General features: G+C 41.5%; 1 protein-coding gene across 1 annotated transcript in view; it reads left to right on the plus strand.

Annotated features, from left to right (window-relative positions):
• The window catches only part of LOC122064931 (beta-adaptin-like protein A), a 61,829-nt gene extending 42,465 nt beyond the window's left edge, over positions 1-19,364 (plus strand). The window contains exons 12-14 of the mRNA XM_042628719.1: positions 18,688-18,940; positions 19,106-19,228; positions 19,351-19,364. Of these exons, the coding sequence (XP_042484653.1) occupies positions 18,688-18,940; positions 19,106-19,228; positions 19,351-19,364 (390 nt within the window). The remainder of the gene's footprint in view (positions 1-18,687; positions 18,941-19,105; positions 19,229-19,350) is intronic.
• Positions 19,365-19,859: the final 495 nt, after the last annotated feature.

Here is a 19,859-nt window from a genome sequence, read left to right on the forward strand (position 1 = left end):
AAAAAAAAAAAAAAAAAGGAAGAAATATTTTCTTTGTGCCAAAAGTAAGTTTTCATAGAGATGCTAAAATAAAATAATGAACAAGCAAGGGGAGGGGAAAAGAAAAAAGAAATAAAATATCCATGTGTTTGTGTTTGCAGAAAATATAAGAAAAAATTCCTATGGGTCAAAAGCAAGCATCAATAATCAAAAGATTCTAAATCAACATCAAGAATCAAAATCAAAAATCAAATTCTGAACCGAAAATCAAGAATCAAGGAAAAATCAAGAAAAGACATGATTGAACTGGCCCTAGGCATCCCAATTGCATTGACCCGACCCCAATTGGTCCAATCTCATTGACCCAATCCTAGATAGCTCAGCCTGGCTCGAAAGAACCCCCTGGAAGAATGGATAGTCCAGCTCAGTTCGAAAGAACCCGCCTGGAAGACCAGATAGCCCAGCCTGGTTCGAAAGAACCCACCTGGAAGACCAGATAGTCCTGCCCAGTTCGAAAGAACCTGCCTGAAAGACCAGATAGCCCAGTCCAGTTCGAAATCTCCCACCTGGAAGATCAGAAGCCCAACCCAATTTGAAAGAACCCACCTGGAAGACCAGATATGTGATACCCTACTTTTAAAATCTGATTTACTGACACGGTTAACCCGGTTTAACCATGCAGGACCCGAACCAGAGAGGGTTAATGCGAGTTCCCTATGGACCATGATGGAAAGGGTGACTTTGAACACAGGTTGGCCAGACAAGTCTGAGTCAGTGCCAAAGGAGACGGGTGTACCCAAGCCGTGTACATGCACGTATCATTAGGCCATGTACAGGTAATGCTGCTATGTAGTCGTATCCAAAAGTGTAAACGTATGATATATCTTGTGCCGAGAGTGAGATACGTGCCGAGAGTAAGATACATGCCGGAGCCGAATTCCATTGTAATCTCAATTGTTTGGCTAAGTTTTGACCAACAGGTGGGCGGTCACAGGAGGGCGAACTCGCCCACCTGTGTGACCCACCCATGTGGTTACTAGATATTTTCTAGTATAAATAGTTCTTATTGTGTTTTTCCTTTTTCTCATTTAATGCATTAAAGAGTGGGTGAGAAGAGTAAAGAAGAGAGAGAAAAGAAAGGAAGAAAAGAGAACGAAGAAGAAGAAAGGAAAAGAAAAAGAGGAAGAAATGATTTTAAACGACGCCGAGGTTTGATCTTCTCATTCCGGCACCGAAAAAATGATCCCCAACACAAGACCTACGATTTGAGGTGAGCGAAGACTATACTTCTTAAACTTTCGCAAAACCCCAAGTGAAACCCTTGATTTGGTAAAGTTCCTTGAGATCTTGTTAATCCCACTTGAGATGATGAATCTAAGGTTTAATAGATGGTCTATGTGTTGATTTTAAAGTTTTAAAGAAATGTTTACAAGATTTCAGAAGCATTGGTGGTTTTCTTGAGTTAAGAGGTGATTTTGGGTTTTGGAAGAGTTCTTGAGCAAAGAAGGTAAGATTTCTTTTCAATCCTTAAATCTAACTTAGATCTAGGTTAGAATCATCTTATAAGACCTTAGATGTATGGAAAATGTGATCGAAACAACCCCATTTGATTTTTCTAAGGTTAAGGAATGTTTCAAAGGTGAAAGCCGATTTTCGCTCCCACAGGTGGGCGAAGACCGACGGGCGAAGCCACCCTCCTGTTGGGGCAGCACCTTAGTTCCCACAGGCGGGCGAAGATTGGCAGGAAAACCCACCCGCCTGAGGGGGCCCATCGATTGAATCGGTGGGCCATCTGGCCCACCTGTTGGACCGACGAGCAAAGACAGGTGGGTTGTCTAGCCCATCTATTGGCCCACCAGTCGGATTTTTTAGCCCGAATGGGCCCAAAATGGGTGGGCAACCTTCTTTTATGATTTTAAACATGATTTAAATATCAAACATCATTAGTTTTAACCCCAAGGTGGTGAAATGCTAACCCCATTCGCTTATGATAGGTTCCACTAGAATTTACGTTTCTCACGCCAGATCTCACTCTTACCGAACGTGAGCTTTTGTACCCAACAAATAAGTGGGGAGAGGACATTTGAATTTATTTCAAGGTTTATTTTTGCATCATTAAATTGTATCTATACTAGCCATGTCATCAGGCAAATTATGTGTAGATTAGTCATCCTCGTATGCCATTCGCACGCATTGCTTGTGCGTTCTAAGTAAATGATTTATGATATGTGTTGTGCTTTACATTCTCAATGCTAAATGATTGATGTGCTTATGTGATGAATGGTTGGATTACAGTGCATGATGTATTATTAGACTAAACGTCGTAGTCGGCTTGAAAACGAGTGCATTGGTGGCCCGTGGTATAAGACGCGATGGCACTATGCAATCGTACTTCATCATATAGGAGCATGTGCTTTAGGATTGTCATTCCCCATGCTACGACCCTTCCCAACAGGGGTTGAGGTGTTGGGTTATCACTTGGGGGGAAGCAGTGATCAAGGTTGTCGGGTCACTGTGGCAGTTAGACATACGCCCGGCTGGTCATTAGGATAGTCAGTAACCTCAGTGGTATATTCAAGAGGGCCAATCATACTGCTTTTAAATTGTCAGGGTCGGCACCTTTACATTTTTGTCATTTACTTTTATGTTGAGAGCTGATAGTCGGTATGCTTTACTTTTTTTAGTACTTATGGTGGGCCTTCTCCAACAACCCTATGGGCGTATCGCGGGATGGAGTTCGTGACTCGTACCCGAGCCATACATGCACTGTGGTTGTGAGTGGCACATAACCTAAGACTTAGTAATGTTGTTTAGGTGGATAAGATTTAAAATGAATTGCATAACATATAGTGCATATGGATGTGGTTGTTGTGTGGTCTTTCTTTTCACTTACTGAGCTAGTGAGCTCATCCCACGTTCACACCTCTTTTAGATGATTTTATAGGTCATCCGCCTAAAGATCAGGAGTCAGGTCCCACTGTCGAGTTTCCCATTGAGGATTGGTGGGTCCCTGAGGAGTATGAGCACGGAGCTGATTGCATGTGCGAGGGCTGTGCTGCGAGACCGCAGTAATGACACCGTATAGGATTTTTCTTTTTTATTCTTTTGATGACCTCCCCTTTTGTGTACTTGATACGTAAATTGTTATTCTTTTTGTATAAATATCATGCCTATGGGCCCACATGTACTTAGCTATATACTACAGTTTAGGTATCAAGTATATTGGGGATATTTATAGGTAATTTAAGTCTTCCACTGAACTTTTGAACACTTATCTTAGATGTGGGTATGCTGCGGTGGGATACTATATCAGATGATCCTAGCAGGTTTGGGTTAACCGGAGTTAACTCGGTCACCGGTCCGGTTCTGTATGAACGGGGTGTGACAACGATGGTATCAAAGCTTGATACTCTATCCACTCACAACATACCATTTAGACCCCATAGAATCTATAATAGGAAATGGGGTTGGGTAAATGTAAAAAACTTTAAAGATTTAAAAGCCAAGATAAAAAAATAGCTGCATTTAATTATTGCATTTCATGGCATGCATTAGAGAAAGTTTGCTTGGAATAAATAAAAGATTAATTATTTGATTGCATAACCCATCGAGTACGGATTTAACAAAATTTTCGCAGTATAACAACGCTAAAACAAGATTTTCCAAAATTTTCAAGTAGAAGCACCTGATAGACAACATACATATATGAATAAGTATAATCAACAAAGGCTAACTAACGTTGTTACAACCAAATTACAATAAGTTTATCAAGCATACAAAACTAACTAAAAGTCACCAACAACATCATAACACCATATTAGCAAGTCCAAATTACAGAGAAAAGTACAAAAAAAAAATATAGTCCACTATAAACACATAAACAACATAGAGACAAGTAAAAAGTTGATTAGGATAGGCAAGCTAAGTCCTCAGAGACCCTCATCATCATCTAGCTCTACTACTCCATCCCTCCTAGGCCTCAATTTAACTTTGAGCCATCGATCGTAGTAATCAAACCTCGCATTCACTAGTTGCACATCCCTCCGGAGTCTGGTAAAGTCCGCCGAAATGGCATTGGCCGTTGTGTTCAAATCCTCGCTCAATCTTAGGAAGGAATTATCTAATGTAGCCTACCTTTCTAAGATATTTTCCTCTCTAGTAGCACTCTCATCTAGTCTTCTCAGAAGCTAATCTTGCCTATCTTTCAAGGCCCTCATACTGGTCATCATGCTCTCAAAGTTAAATGCATCACTCTCAGGTGGTGGGGCTCTATGTTATGCTGCAGCCCTAACAAAGTCAGGACCAGCATCTCTTGAATCAAGAGGCTCCTCCTCGAGGATATCCTTGTCCAAAAAGTCCTCCTCTTTGAATTGAGGATCATAATCCTCATCCTCCTCACTATTTTCCTCCTCCTCCTCCATGTGGACATCCTCCCTGTGGACATTCCCCCCGTTCCTGCCTCCTTCAGCTCCTGCCCTCTGAGGTACATCCATAAGAGCTTGGAGACCCATCCTGCATTGGTTTTTCTTGCTAAATTTGTTCGTTGGAATCTTTCCCTCCTCACCACTCAAATCCACCCCAAATAACTCAAAAACCCTGGTGAGGGTCCTACCATATGGGAAACCTCCGCCCTCAGGATGTGTGGCATGATGCTCCATAGTCTTAAATATAATGTAGGGCAAACATAAATGCTCGACACCTCCCCCTAAGGCCTTTTAGATGCAGAAGGCTATGTAGGTTGCCATGAAGCCCACTTGGTTCCTATGACCTCCTCTAAGGAGCAAATTAAACTGAACCAAGCGAGCAAATACACGAGCCTCCGGGTTGAATATCGTCTCAGAATCCGGACGCACCTTACTACCACTAATGGTCTAGTAAATGTGGTTCTGCATCTCCAAACTTAAGGATGGGCCCACGGCTATAGAATTGATGCCCAACTGATGACATATCTAAAATACTAGCAAGAGTGTCTACAGTCAAACGAATGTTCAGCCCTTCACCATGCTGGTGATTGAGTACTCCCCATACTAGTAAGCGACCTCCAAATTATAATAGAATCTTTGAACGAGGTGTTCATAGCATGGGTGGTCAATATTAAGGATGGATTGCCAACCCAGTGCAATAAGCCTCTCTTGTAATTAAATCTTATTGAAATCATAAGTTACCACAGTTTTCTCCATCATTACAGAATTCTTTAGAAAGGTCTGCCAATTCGTTACTGCCCTCGAACTCCAGAAGAGTCCCTCATCATAGTTTTGAGGATCTATGGGGGCATGTCCTTGTTGCCTTGAACGAAAGGTTGAGGAACTAGTCCCTACACCCTTCCTTTTTGAAGTTGTGACCCTATGTCTATTGGAAGAGGATGCAGGTTCCTTACCCTTGCGAGAAGACATCCTAGTAAGAAAATAGAAGAAATAATGATAAATAAGAATGTTGCATGACAAAGGAAGTAAACAGGTGGGTGAGCAAGCACATGTAAATGCACCTAAATACATAATGTGGATCATTATAAAAAGAGGGGTGGTTAAGCCATGGAGAAATGAAGAGGAGGAAATCCCCAAACATGGCATCCACTAGCATATTGTAAAATAGAAAAGTAACAAAGGAGTATAAAGCATGGCAAGTGAGAAGTGATGGAAAGCCTCATAAGAATTTTCTCAAGTGGGGTAATTGGTGTCAAATGATGGAAAGCTCCAATTTCAATGTGCAAGTTCAATCCAAGAGAATGAAAATCCCGTAAAAGTGTTGAACTTGAAGCTTACATGTCAATGATAGTAATACCTATCATTATACAACTAAGAATATGCAAAAAAAATTCTATTATGCATTGAGGTGCAAGGAATGAGAGGGATTCAAAGTTTTTCACAAGTATGGAATGAAGTGAAGAGAATCATAGAAACCCCAGGATTTTTTTCTTTTTTTCTTTTCAAGAAACTTAACACAAAAGAGATGGATTTTCATGGAAAAGAGATGGAATTGCATGCATATACAAGTTTCCATGATCTTTCCAACAATGTAAGTGCAAATCAAGGATAAGAATCCCATTTGAGTTATTAGTTGAGGAGAAAAGGGTAGAGATAGAAGAAAACCCCATATTGGAGAAATTAGGGCATGGTTTGGGATTTTCTCTCATAGATTGGGTAGTAAAGCCCAAAACTATGAATGTGTCACAAAAGATGCATCATATTCTCATGGAATGATTATTCTATGGAAAGAAATATGAAAAAAATCAAGTTTTGGGAAGTATAAATGGATTCAACACCCAAAATATATGTTCCAAGAAGAGAAATGGAGAAGATACTTACTTGAGAGTGAAAAGCACTTGAATCTTCCAAAATCCATGGAATCGTTGAATGAAGTCGTGAGTGGATGCACCAAGTAACCTTTCAAAATTTCCCTGAGTTGAGCCTAAGGTAGAAGATGGGAGAAATGAAGATCGAAAGAGGCTAAAAGCCCCTTTAATAATAATAATAATAGGAGAAATAATAATAATACATTATTAGCAAAAAAAAAAAAATATCGCACAGGACTGCCATCCTACTTGTCGAAGTGCTAGCACAGTACTCTTGGATCTAAGCTGTGGCTGGATGCAAGACATCATACACTACAATACCTTATGTTTTGGCATATGATTATGTGGTCAGGTTGAGAGTTTAAGGTCAATTTAAGAGTGTGTGAACCATAGAGTGAAATTGATTTCATGGGCTATGTCATAGAATGGGAAATGATTATGTGCTTATGTAAATTCTAAGGTACTTAACCAATGTTTTATGTCCGGTATGATCCAGGTGCAAGGACATGATGGTACGCACTAGATCCGGTAGTAATGCTCGAGGAACCTCACGTGGTCCTCGTCCTATCGGTCGACCACCAAATCCTCGAAGGTCCCGCTCTGTGGGGTAAACCCCACTTCCCCAATCTCAAGAAACCCTTAACCAGGGTGTGGCACAAAGGGACCCACCTTTGACCACACTTCTGGATCCTCCACCTGTCATCACTCCGAGTGATGTTGTGACCATAGTTCAGTAGTCACAGCAAGCCTTCCAGCAACAAATGCTTCGACAATAGCAGGCATTTATGGCTGCTATACAGCAACAGTTAGACCTTCCCCAACCCGGTCAACATCCTCGGATAATTACTCCACAAGACCCACCTGTAGGGTCTGGTATAGGACCACAAGTCGGAGGTACAACTCCAATTCTGCCACTCAGCACTCCTCCATATATGGTGCCCCCTCCGTACCCTTACTATCCGGCATATGCACCCAATTATCCATCGACGAATAATACGATAAGGGTAGTGGAATCTTTCAAGAGGAACTTGCCACCTGTATTCTCTAAGGTGGGGAGTGATTCTCTAAAGCCAGACCAGTGGATCCAAGAGTTGGAAAAGATATTTAATGTAGTTGAGTACACTGAGGCACAGAAGCTTATTTGTGTAGGGCTGCAATTCAAGAATGAAGCCAACTCTTGTTTGTAAGCCTCTAAGCCTATATTGTTTACCACACATCCGAAACCCACATGGGAGCAGTTCAAGGAGTTGTTTTTGACAAACCATTACCCTCGTAGCTTCAAAGACTGTAAAGAGATGGAATCCATGGCCTTGACTCAAGAGAATAAGACTATCCTTGAGTATCAGTAGTAGTTTGAAAGCTTGTTCCATTTTACCCCTAGGCATATAAGGTTAGCTGAAGAAAAGGCTCAAGGTTTCTGAAGGGATTAAAGGCATCTATTGGATCAGTGCTCGAGATCTTAGATTTGATAGATTATGGCCAGATTGTGCAAAAAGCTAAAACCATGGAAGATAAGCAGAAGGGAGAGCAATCCCTCACACCTGGATTGTGAAAGAGGACTAATCCATTTCCGGACATGGGCAACTCATCCAAGGTATACGGTGGGTCGTATAGTTCTGGGCCTGTATATAGACAGTCCTATAGGCCATCTAGCTACCATCCTCGACCAGTTGGTGGTCCGGACTCTACATCTTTTCACCCGAACACTAGTACGGTGCCTACAGTCACAAGACCACCCCGTCCCCCATCTACATCAGGTCAAGTACAAAGGGGCCTTACCCCAGTTTCGGTGTCACAGATCATTGCTTTAATTGCCACTCTTATGGGCATTTTTCCAAACACTTTCGAGTCAGACCAGCCTTACCATCTAGTTAGCCCTCTGTGTACAGACCTCCCTTAACTCAGGGGAATCAACTGCAAGGAAGAATGTATGCCTTATCAGCTGAGGAAGTTAAGGCCAGCACGGAAGTTGTAGCAGGTACATTTTAATTTAAGATTTTCCTTATGCTGAATTTTGATGACCTGCTATACTTATATGCATTGTTGCACTAGGTGTCTACCTATATCGGGTATACCAGCCTATGTCTTGCTTAATTTAGGAGATACACATTTGTTCATATCTAAGAGATTTGCTAAGAAACTTGGTATATCACCCAGGTTACTAGATCATGAGATGATTGTTAGTATGCCTATAGGCAAAGTTACACAGTTGAAGGAGGTGTATGGGCCATGCCCAATTGAAATCAGTGGAAAGAAATTGAATGCACAACTCATCAAATTCAATATGCAGAATTTTGACGTTATACTGGGCATGGATTGGTTGCCGGCCCATCGAGCAAATGTGATGTGTGCTAAAAAATTAATTAGGTTGACAAATGAAGGGAAAGAACTGGTATACCAAGCAGATAAAATAAAATGGGCTAGAAAGGTCCTCATCTCTGCTCTTCAAGCGGTAAAGTTGTTGAAAAGTGGATGTTTGGGTTACTTAGCATCGGTACTTGATGTTAATGCAAAGGTTATACCTCTAGAAGAGGTAGAAGTTATTAAAGAATTTTTTGACGTCTTTTCAGATGATCTGATGCATCTATCGCCTGATAGAGAGTTAGAATTTGCCAAAGACTTGATTCCAGGAGTAGCTCCAGTGTCAAAAACTCCATACAGGATGACACCAGCCGAATTGAGGGAGTTACAGATGTAGTTGCAAGAATTATTGGAGAAGGGGTCTATTCGCTCAAGTGTTTCACCTTGGGGTGCCCCTATATTGTTTGTCAAGAAGAAGGATGGTAGCTTGCGTATGTGCATCGATTATCAGGAATTGAATAAGCTAACCATTAAGAACCGGTATCTATTGCCACGCATTGATGATTTTTTTGACCAACTACAAGGTTCAAATGTATTCTCAAAGATAGACCTTAGATCAGGCTATTATCAGCTCAAGATAAAGAGCGGTGACATACACAAGACAGCTTTCAGAACTCGGTATGGTCACTATGAGTTTCCAATGTCATCTTTTGGGTTAACCAATGCACCGGCAGCATTCATGGATTTAATGAATCAAGTATTTCAAGATGTCCTTGATAAATGGGTAATTATATTGATAACATCTTGATCTACTCTAATACGGAAGAGGAGCATACTCAACACTTGAGGATGGTATTACAGAGGCTGAGAGAACAACAATTGTTTGTCAAATACAGTAAGTGTGAATTTTGACTTAAGCAAGTTGGATTCCTGAGACACATAGTGTCTAAGGATGGAATCAAGGTGGATCCTGATAAGGTAAAAGCAGTAGTAGAGTGAGAAAACCTCAAGAATGTTACAGAAATTAGAAGTTTCTTGGGTTTAACTGGGTACTACCGGCGCTTCATTGAGAATTTTACTTGGATCTCAGCACTAATGACTAAGTTAACCAAAAAGAGGATAAAATTTGAATGGACAGAGGAATGTGAGAAAAGTTTTCAGGAATTGAAGAAAAGGTTGGTGTCAGCCCCTATGTTGACCATCCCTGAAGGCACAGGGGGAATGACAGTCTACACTGATGCTTCTAAGATCAGGTTGGATTGTGTTCTCATGCAACGCGGTAAGGTGATAGCGTATGCATCCCGACAACTAAAGGAATATGAGAAGAACTACCCCACTCATGACTTGGAACTAGCCACAGTCATTTTTCCCTAAATATTTGGTGACATTATTTGTATGGGGAGAAGTGCGAGATATACAGTGATCACAAAAGCCTTAAATACTTTTTCACCCAAAGAAATTTGAATATGAGGCAGAGGAGATGGCTCGAGTTCATGAAGGATTATGACTGTGACATTCAGTATCATCCTGGTAAGGCTAATGGAGTGGCAGATGCGTTGAGTCGGAAGGCACAGATTGTGTCACTCTCATACTTAGCAATCAGCCCACAATTCGTACAAGAGGCAATAATGAAACAACCTTTGGATCCTGAGTTACAACAGTAAGATTCAAGAGCAAACAATGAATAACCCTGACTGCGTTTTAGCCAGCGACGGGGCATTGTTGTTTTAAGGTAGGTTGTGTGCCCGATGATTTGGAGATACAAGACAAGATAGTGCAGGAAGCACATAGCTTTGAAAACTCACTCCACCCAGGAAGTACAAAGATGTATAAGGACCTCAAACAAAACTACTGGTGGCCAAACATGAAAATCACAATAGCCCTATATATGGCGACTTGCCTTACATGTCAAAAAGTAAAAGCTGAGAGGCATCGACTTTATGGTACTCTTCAGTCACTCCCAATACCAGACTGGAAGTGGGATAGATTACGATGGATTTTGTCACCAGACTACTATGCACACCTAAGGAGATAGATGCGATTTGGGTGATAATGGATCGGCTTACTAAGACTGCTCACTTCATTCCCATCAAGACCAAATTCTCTATGGCCAAGTTAGGACAACTTTATATGGATAACATAGTGCGCTTGCATAGAGTGCTAGTGAGCATTGTGTTAGATAGGGACCCAAGGTTCACTTCCATATTTTGGAAAAGTTTTCAGCATGCTTTGGGATCACAAGTGAACTTAAGTACTGCTTTCCACCCATAGACTGCTGGTCAGTCAGAGCGAACCATACAGATATTAGAAGACATGCTCAGGGCATATGCAATGGAAATGTGTAATAGTTGGGAAGAATATATACCCCTTATGGAGTTTGCTTATAACAACAGTTATCAAGCTACAATTGGGATGGCTCCGTATGAGGCATTATATGGTAGGAAGTGTAGAACTCCTTTGTATTGGAATGAGGTAGGCGAACGCTGAATGTTAGAACCCGAAATGAAACAGATGACATGTGACAAGGTCAATGTTATTCGAGAAAGGATTAAGGTAGCTCAGTCACATCAAAAGAGCTATGCAGACACCCGTAGGAAAGACATTGAGTTTCAAGCAGGAGAAAAGGTGTTTCTCAAAATTTCTCCTACTAAAGGGTTGTATAAATTCCATAGAAAGGGTAAGTTGAGCCCGAGATACATTGGCCCATTTGAGATTTTGACTCGGGTTGGCTCAATAGCCTACATGCTTGCTCTTCCACCTTCGCTCAAGAATGTTCATAATGTATTCCATGTATCCATGCTGAAGCGATACATTCATGATCCATCGCATGTGTTACCCATGGAACCAAAATATCTAGAAGCTGATATGACCTATAAAGAATAGCCAGTCGAAATCTTGGACCAAAGAGTGAAAACCCTTCGCAACCGCTCCATTTCCTTTGTAAAGGTGCGATGGGCTAATCATTCACTTGAAGAAGCATCTTGGGAGAAAGAGGATGAAATCCAAGCCAAGTACCCTCATCTTTTTGAACAACCAAGTACGGCAATTTTGAGGAAAAATTTTTCAAAAAGGGGGGGTAAATGTGATACCCTACTTTTAAAACCTGGTTTACTTACACGATTGACCCAATTTAACCATGCAGGACCCGAACCAGAGAGGGTTAAGGCAGGTTCCCTATGGATCATGATGGCAAGGGTGACTTTAAACACAGGTTGGCCAGACAAGTCCGAGTCAGTACCAAAGGAGACGGGTGTACCCAAGCTATGTACATGCACGTATCATAAGGCTATATACAGGTAATGCTGGTATGTAGCCGTATCCTAATGTGTATACGTATTATATATCTTGTGCCGAGAGTAAGATACATGTCGGAGCCAAATTCCATCGAAATCTCAATTATTTGGCTAAGTTTTAACCAACAGGTGGACGGTCATAGGCAGGCGAACTCGCCCACCTGTGTGACCCACCCATGTGGTTACTAGATATTTTTTATTATAAATAGTACTTAGTGTTTTTCCTTTTTCTCATTTAATGCATTAAAGAGTGGGTGAGAAAAGTAAAGAAGAGAGAGAAAAGAAAGGAAGAAAAGAGAACGAAGAAGAAGAAAGGAAAAGAAAAAGAGGAAGAAATGATTTTAAGCGATGCCGAGGTTTGATCTTCTCATTCCGGCACCGAAAAAGTGATCCCCATCACGAGACCTACGATTTGAGGTGAGCGAAGGCTATACTTCTTAAACTTTCGCAAAACCCCAAGTGAAACCCTTGACTTGGGAAGAGTTCCTTGAGATCTTGTTAATCCCACTTGAGATGATGAATCTAAGGTTTAATAGATGGTCTATGTGTTGATTTTGAAGATTTAAAGAAGTGTTTACAAGATTTGAGAAGCATTGGTGGTTTTCTTGAGTTAAGAGGTGATTTTGGGGTTTTGGAAGAGTTCTTGAGCAAGAAGGTAAGATTGCTTTTCAATCCTTAAATCTAACTTAGATCTAGGTTAGAATCATCTTATAAGACCTCTAGATATGTAGAAAATGTGATCGGAATAGCTCCATTTGGTTTTCCCAAGGTTGAGAAATGTTTCAAAGTTGAAAGCCGATTTTTTCCTCCACAGGTGGGCGAAGACCAGTGGGCGAAGCCGCCCGCCTATTGGGGCAGCACCTTAGTTCCCACAGACGGGTGAAGATCGGTGGGTGAACCCACCCGCCTGAGGGAGCTCGTCGATTGAACCGACGGGCCATCTGGCCCACCTGGTGGACCAGCGGGTGAAGACAAGTGGGCTGTCTGGCCCACCTGTTGGCCCACCAGTTAGATTTTTGAGCCCGAATGGGTCCAAAACGGGTAGACAACCTTCTTTTATGATTTTAAACATGATTTAAACATCAAACATTGTTAGTTTTGACCCCAAGGTGGTGAAATGCTAACCCCATTCGCTTATGATAGGTTCCACTAGAATTTACGTTTCTCATGTCGGATCTCACCCGTACCGAACGTGAGTTTTTGTACCCAACAAATAAGTGGGGAGAGGACATTTAAATTTATTTTAAGGCTTTTTTTTACATAATTAAATTTTATCTAGACTAGCCATGTCATCATGCAAATTATGTATAGATTAGTCGTCCTCGTATGCCATTCGCACGCATTGCTTGTGCATTCTAAACAAATGATTTATGATATTTGTGTTGTGCTTTACATTCTCAATGCTAAATGATTGATGTGCTTATATGATGAATGGTTGGATTACTGTGCATGATGCATTATTAGACTAGACGCCGTAGTCGGCTTGAAAATGAGTGCATTGGTGGCCCGTGGTATGAGACGCGATGGTACTATGCAATCATACTTTATCATATAGGAACATGCGATTTAGGATTATCATTTCCTGTGCTATGACCCTTCCCAACAGGGGTTGAGGTGCTAGGTTATCACTTAGGGGGAAGTAGTGGTCGCGGTTGTCGGGTCACTGTGGCAGTTAGACATACGCCCGGCTAGTCATTAGGGCAGTCGACAACCTCAGTGGTATATTCAAGAGGGCCAATCGTACTGCTTTTAAATTACCGAGGTCGGCACCTTTACATTTCTGTCATTTACTTTTATGTTGAGAGTCGGTAGTCGGCATGCTTTACTTTTCTTAGTACTCACGGTGGGCTTTCTCCCACAACCATATGGGCGTATCGCGGGATGGAGTTTGTGACTCAGTATCCTGGGCATACTCGCACTGTGGTTGTGAGTAGCACATAACCTAAGACTTAATAATGTTGTTTAGGTGGATAAGATTTAAAATGAATTGCATAGCATATAGTGCATATGGATGTGGTTGTTGTGTGGTCTTTCTTTTCACTTACTGAGCTAGTGAACTCATCCCACGTGCACACCTCTTTTAGATGATTTGGTAGGTCACCCGCCTGAAGATCAGGAGTTGGGCCCCACTGTTGAGTTTCTCGTTGAGGATTGGTAAGTCCCCAAGGAGTATGAGCATGGTGCTAATTGTACGTGCGAGGGTTGTGCTGCGGGACAGCAGTAATGACACTGTACAGGATTTTGCTTTTTGATTCTTTTGATGACCTCCCCTTTTGTGTACTTGATACGTAAATTGTTATTCTTTTGTATAAATATCATGCCTGCAGCCCCACATGTACTTAGCTATATACTACAGTTTGGGTATCAAGTATATTGGAGATATTTACAGGTAATTTAAGTCTTCCACTGAACTTTTGAACACTTATCTTAGATGTGGGTATGCTGTGGTGGGATACTGTATCAGATGATCCTGGCAGATTTGGGTTAACCAGAGTTAACTCGATCACCGGCCCAGTTCTGTGTGAACGGGGTGTGACAAGAGAGTCCAGCCCGGTTTGAAAGAACCCGTTTGGAAGACCAGATAGCCCAGCCTAATTCGAAAGAACCTGCCTGGAAGACCAAATTCCCTAACCTGGCACATGTGAAGCCCAGCTAAGGAAAATTAAAAAATCAAATGTTTTTTATTTATTGCAAGATTGGAAGAACAAAGAATTTCTCTCTTGTAACCATCAATCCTAGATAGTCCAGATTGGCTCGAAAGACCTAGCATGGATACTATATTTCCCTGAATTGGCATATGGGAAGCCCAGCTAAGGAAGAATTAGAATCGAAGTACTAACCTTTTTTACTGGATTGGAAGAGTAGTGAATTCCTTTCCACAATTAGCTGTCCCAGGTAAGTCCTCAACTTCATAGATAGAAGATATTATCTATTGCTTGTTTCAACTCTGTCATAACTGAGCAAGATGACGACAGTATATACTCTGGGTGACAAAATGTGGTCGTTCTTTTCTTTGCCCTTCGGTCATTGGCACAGGCCTCTACCAAAGAGGGGCATTCTGTAGACACATTATTTTATCACCCTCCTCTGGCTATGATGAAATATGGATCTTGGACGTGACTTCCAACTTCCGACCGACAGAGATGCTGATGAAAACATTCCCCTACCCCAAACCCTAGAAATCCCCACGTGGGAGAGAGGAAGGTCTAATTTTGACTTTTCATATATGAAGGAATCTATTCAAGATGACCATACAGATAAATAGTGCTCAAAAATATAATTTCGATGATATATGATATGCCAAAATCGAAATGATGGATCTCTGGTAATCATTCCTGAAAAATCACATTTTTTCACGCTCATGTCGCGCCTTCCCGCACATATGCCGCACGCACGGACAGTCCTGCTGGAAACCTAGAAAATCCCTTACCTGACCCAAAACACCCTAAAATTCATCCCCTACCTACCCAGATAACCTCAAAACACTACCAGGTCTGAAACCCTAGAAATCCCCGCATGTAGGAGGGAAGGGGTCCAATTTTGACTTTCCATATATGAAGGAATCCGGACAAGATGACCATACAGATGGATAGTGCCTAAAAATAAGATTCCGATGATATATGGTACGCCAAAATCGGACTGACGGATCTCTAGCAATCATTCCCAAAAAATCACGTTTTTCTGCGCGTATGTCGCACGCACCGACCCAGCCCGACCACCCAACCGACTGGCTCAGCCAAGCCCAGCCTACCCGTACACCTGTGCACGGGCCTTCCACACACTATGCGTGGCCCTGCTGCATGTTGTGCGGCGGCCTGCTATACACTGTGCTTGGGCCTACTGCACGCTGTGCGCAGCCCTGCCTCACGCTGTGTGCGGCCCCACCGCATGCTATGTGCAGCCCCGTCGCACACTGTGCGCTGCCCTACCGCACAGTATGCAGGCCCCAGCCGCACACCGTGCACACTGTGCCCACACACCTGGCCTGCACACCTTGCACATGGCCCACACACCATGCACACTGTGCCTGCACACCATGCACACATGGCCCACACACCGTGCACTTGGCCGCACACCATGCACATTGTGCCCGCACACCGTGCACATGGCCTGCACACCCATGCATTCATGCACTCGTGACATCACCCGCACCCTCAGTAAAATTTTCTCTCTCCTCTCACTTTTCAAAAAATTACTTTTTCCGACAAAATTTTCTCTCCCCTCTCACTTTTTGGAAAACTGCTTTTTTTCAGAAAAAACTTCTCTCCTCTCGCTTTTTCAAAAATTACCTTTTTTAGCCAAACTTTCTCTCTCCCGCTTTTTCGGTAGAACTTTCTCTCTCCTCTCGCTTTTTTGAAAATTACCTTTTCTGGTAAAACTTTCTATCTCCTCCTGCTTTTCCAAAAATCACCTTTTTCCGAGCTAAAATTTCTCTCTTCTCCCATTTTTTCTAAAAACCCCCTTTTACCCACTGGACAAAAGCCTCTCCGCCCATTTTTTCCCTCAACCCCCTTTTTTACCCATTGGATAAAAATACAATATCTTCACTTTAGGCAAGAGCCCCCCATTCGTCCACTGAATAAAGGGATTCCCCCTCTCCTACTTGGTTGAAAAAAAAACTATAAATATCCCCCTCTCCCTTAGAAAAAAGACACCAACAAACACCTGAATCCCCTTTCAGAGTGAAATTTTCCTCCCCTTCCCCCTCTAGATTTTCTTCTGATCTTCGGAGCGATCTTCGTCAAGATCCGAAAACTCATTCGAATCTTCGAAGTGTTCTTCAAGATCTTGAAGATCTTCAATCCAAATTCCTAGTTAGATCCTGTTTTTAGCCAAAAATAGTATGTTCTTGAGCCACCTCCCTTGAGTGTTCTTGAGCATTCTTGAGCGTCCTTGAGATAGAACCCCTCCCCCCCTTTTTTGAGGTTCTTCGGGTCTACAAAGAGATCTTTGTTAAGATCTGAAACTCTGTCGGATCTTCAAAGTGTTCTTTAGGACTTTGGAGTTCTTCAATCCATTTTTAGGTCAGCCCGTTTCTTTTTCAAAAATACCCTTTCCTAGCCGAACCTCTGTTCGAATGTCCCTAGAATCTTTTCCGGAATAGCCATTCCCAGTTAAAGCTTTGTCAAAGTGCCACCTCAGCCTAGCCCTCCCTTAGCCTATCCCCAATGGAAGCTCTGCCGGAGTGCCACCCCATCCCAAGCCTAGAAATAGTCATTCCTAGTGGAAGATCTACCGAAGTGCCACTTCATCCCAAGCCCAAAAATAGCCTTTCCTAGCTGAACCTCAATCCGAGTGTCCCTGGAATCTTTTCAGAAATAGCCATTCCCAACGAAAGCTCTGTCGAAGTGCCACCTTAGCCTAGCCCTCCCTTAGCCTATCCCCAACGGAAGCTCTGTCGGAGTGCCACCTCATCCCAAGCCCAGAAATAGCTTTCCCTAGCTGATGCTCTATCTGAATCTAAATCCAAAAGTGATTGTTCCCAGTCGGAACTCTGTCCCGATACCATCACAATCAGTATCTCTCGAGAAAGGAAGTTGGAGGTTAAGACCATCTTCCTTTGAGCCAAGAGAATCCAAAAAATTGTCCGAGTCGGTACCAATTAGGGGCCCACCCCTCTTGACCTGAAACAGGGGTCAAATTTAAGTATAATGTCTCTCCTCATTCAAGCATAATGTAGACATCTAATAAGCCTTGTTTTAGTGTATATAATAGTTCGAATTCAATTAATGTATATATGTGTGATAACTTAGCCATAAATATGGAATAGTAATAATTATGAAAAATGTTCGTTCTCAAGCATCTAGCAAGAGGACCGGTTGAGCCGGGTAGATTGGGTGCTTAACACCTTCCTAACTCTGTAACCTGACACTTATCCCAAATCTCTAGACCAGACCAAATTTGGGTCCTTTTCTCAGGAATTGGGCCCACCCCTGGGTCGTAGGCCCATAACCCTAGGTGGTGACTCCAAACCCCATTTGTATGATCCCGATCCCCAAATTGGACCATCATCAAAACTCTCGTCTCAAATGATAAATTTTACACTCTTGCAAAATAGGCCTCCACGTATCTCCAAGCTGCGATACGGCGGTACGGTGCCCGCAAGTGAAGCACACATGACTCGAGCCACCTCCCCCTAACATGAAGGTGAAGGGAGAGAGAGGAGAGAGGATGGGGATCCAGCTCCGGCCGCTACCCTCACACCTGGGTCTACCTTATTTTATAGGAGAGGGTCTGAGCCGCTCCAGTTAGTTGATGGACCCCATTATAAGACTTGTCCTAATTTTGAATAATGGTCAAAAATTTAAAAACTGATGAGTTTTTGCAACCCTTCAATGAAATTACAGTTTTGCTTTCTAGTTCCAAGTATCCCACTACAAATTTATATTTTCCCAATGTGTGGAAGATCCACCAAAGTTTGTTAGAAGAGACATCAAATTAAGAAAGTTTAATGAAGGGAATGGCTTTAGAAATGAAGAAGGAATTTGATAAGTATTGGAGTCGGTATAGTGTGATATTGGCTATTGCGTTAGTGTTTGATCCTCGCTACAAGCTTGGATTTGTGAATTGGGCATTTAAAAAACTTTCCCCCTTGGACCCAAACTCGTCTGAGATTCCTAGTCGTGAGAAAAGTGCATTATATGGGCTATTCAATGAGTACAAGAGCATGGATGCAAGCAAGGACTTCTAGATCTCGTCGAAATATAGAGGTATATACATGTATCATTTACAACCTTATTATTTTTTTTATTTGTAAATTTCTCTAATCATGAAGGCTGAGTACTAACTACTTGTACTATGTATTTTCCATTTATTTTGTAGGAATTTACGGCATCTGAGATTGCTGAAGTTGATAATGGATCTAAACTACAATTAGATGTGTATCTAGATGAACCAAAGACCCCATTCAATGATGACATCAATGGTTTTGATGTGTTGTCGTTTTGGAGATCAAATTGGACAAGGTTTCTAGATGTGGCTCGAATGGCTCATGATGTCTTAGCTATTCCAGTTTCAACGGTTGCCTCGAAGTCTTCTTTTAGTGCAGGGGGTCATGTTATTGACAAGTATCTAAGTAAACTACTTCCTACCAATGCTGAAGCATTGATTTGTCTTCAAGATTGGATGTTTGATTTAGATTTCAGAGATGATTTCCATTCACATAATTTTTTTTTTTTTTGGTACTTTCTTAGTTACTAAGCCTAGTAATAATTATTGACTGGTTGTACTTTGTCTACAGCTGAGCCTGTTGATGATGCAAATGACATGGCCGATGTAGTAAAACATGTGTTGTTAATGCCAAAGCCAAACAGTGAAAGGGGGTGTGGACCAATTGGAACTCCTCAAGCTTCATCATGGGCTGGTTCTTCTCACTTTAAAGTGTAGTAGAGAACTGTACAAATCAATCTTATTCTCAAACTTATCATATGTTGGTTCTTATCTTTATGAATTGTGGCTGATAAGTCCTCTTTTCATTTTTTGTAGGTTCTAATTTGTGAGAATAAGAGTGAACAGTGGCTGATTTTACTCAATGGATGAATGGATCATCCGATCATGGATAATTTGATATTATAATTTTTATTTTCTTTTGAAATACTTTAACTTGTGAGAATTTGAGTAAACAATGGTTAAATTTTTTTTTCTAGTAGATGACCAATGATTGAATTCATTCAATAAATGGATGGATCATGGATATTATAAATTTTTTTCTTAAGTTTTAACTTGTCAAACTTGATGTACCAGCTTACTTTTTTTTTTTTTAAGTAGGATTCTAGATTTTTTTTTTTTTTTTCTAGTAGAGGAACAATGGTTGAATTCATTTAATAAATGGATGTTATAATTTTTGCTTTAACTTGTCAAACTTGATGTAGCTTCTTACTTTTTTTTTTTTTTTTAAAGTATCTTCTTACTTTCTTTTTCTTTTTCTTCTATAAGATTCAATTCTTTAAATGTAGATGAATGCATTTGGTTTATTTTTATTCTGTGAGTATGTG

The sequence above is a fragment of the Macadamia integrifolia genome, chromosome 2 (genome assembly GCF_013358625.1).
Source record: "Macadamia integrifolia cultivar HAES 741 chromosome 2, SCU_Mint_v3, whole genome shotgun sequence".
Taxonomy (NCBI): domain Eukaryota; kingdom Viridiplantae; phylum Streptophyta; class Magnoliopsida; order Proteales; family Proteaceae; genus Macadamia; species Macadamia integrifolia.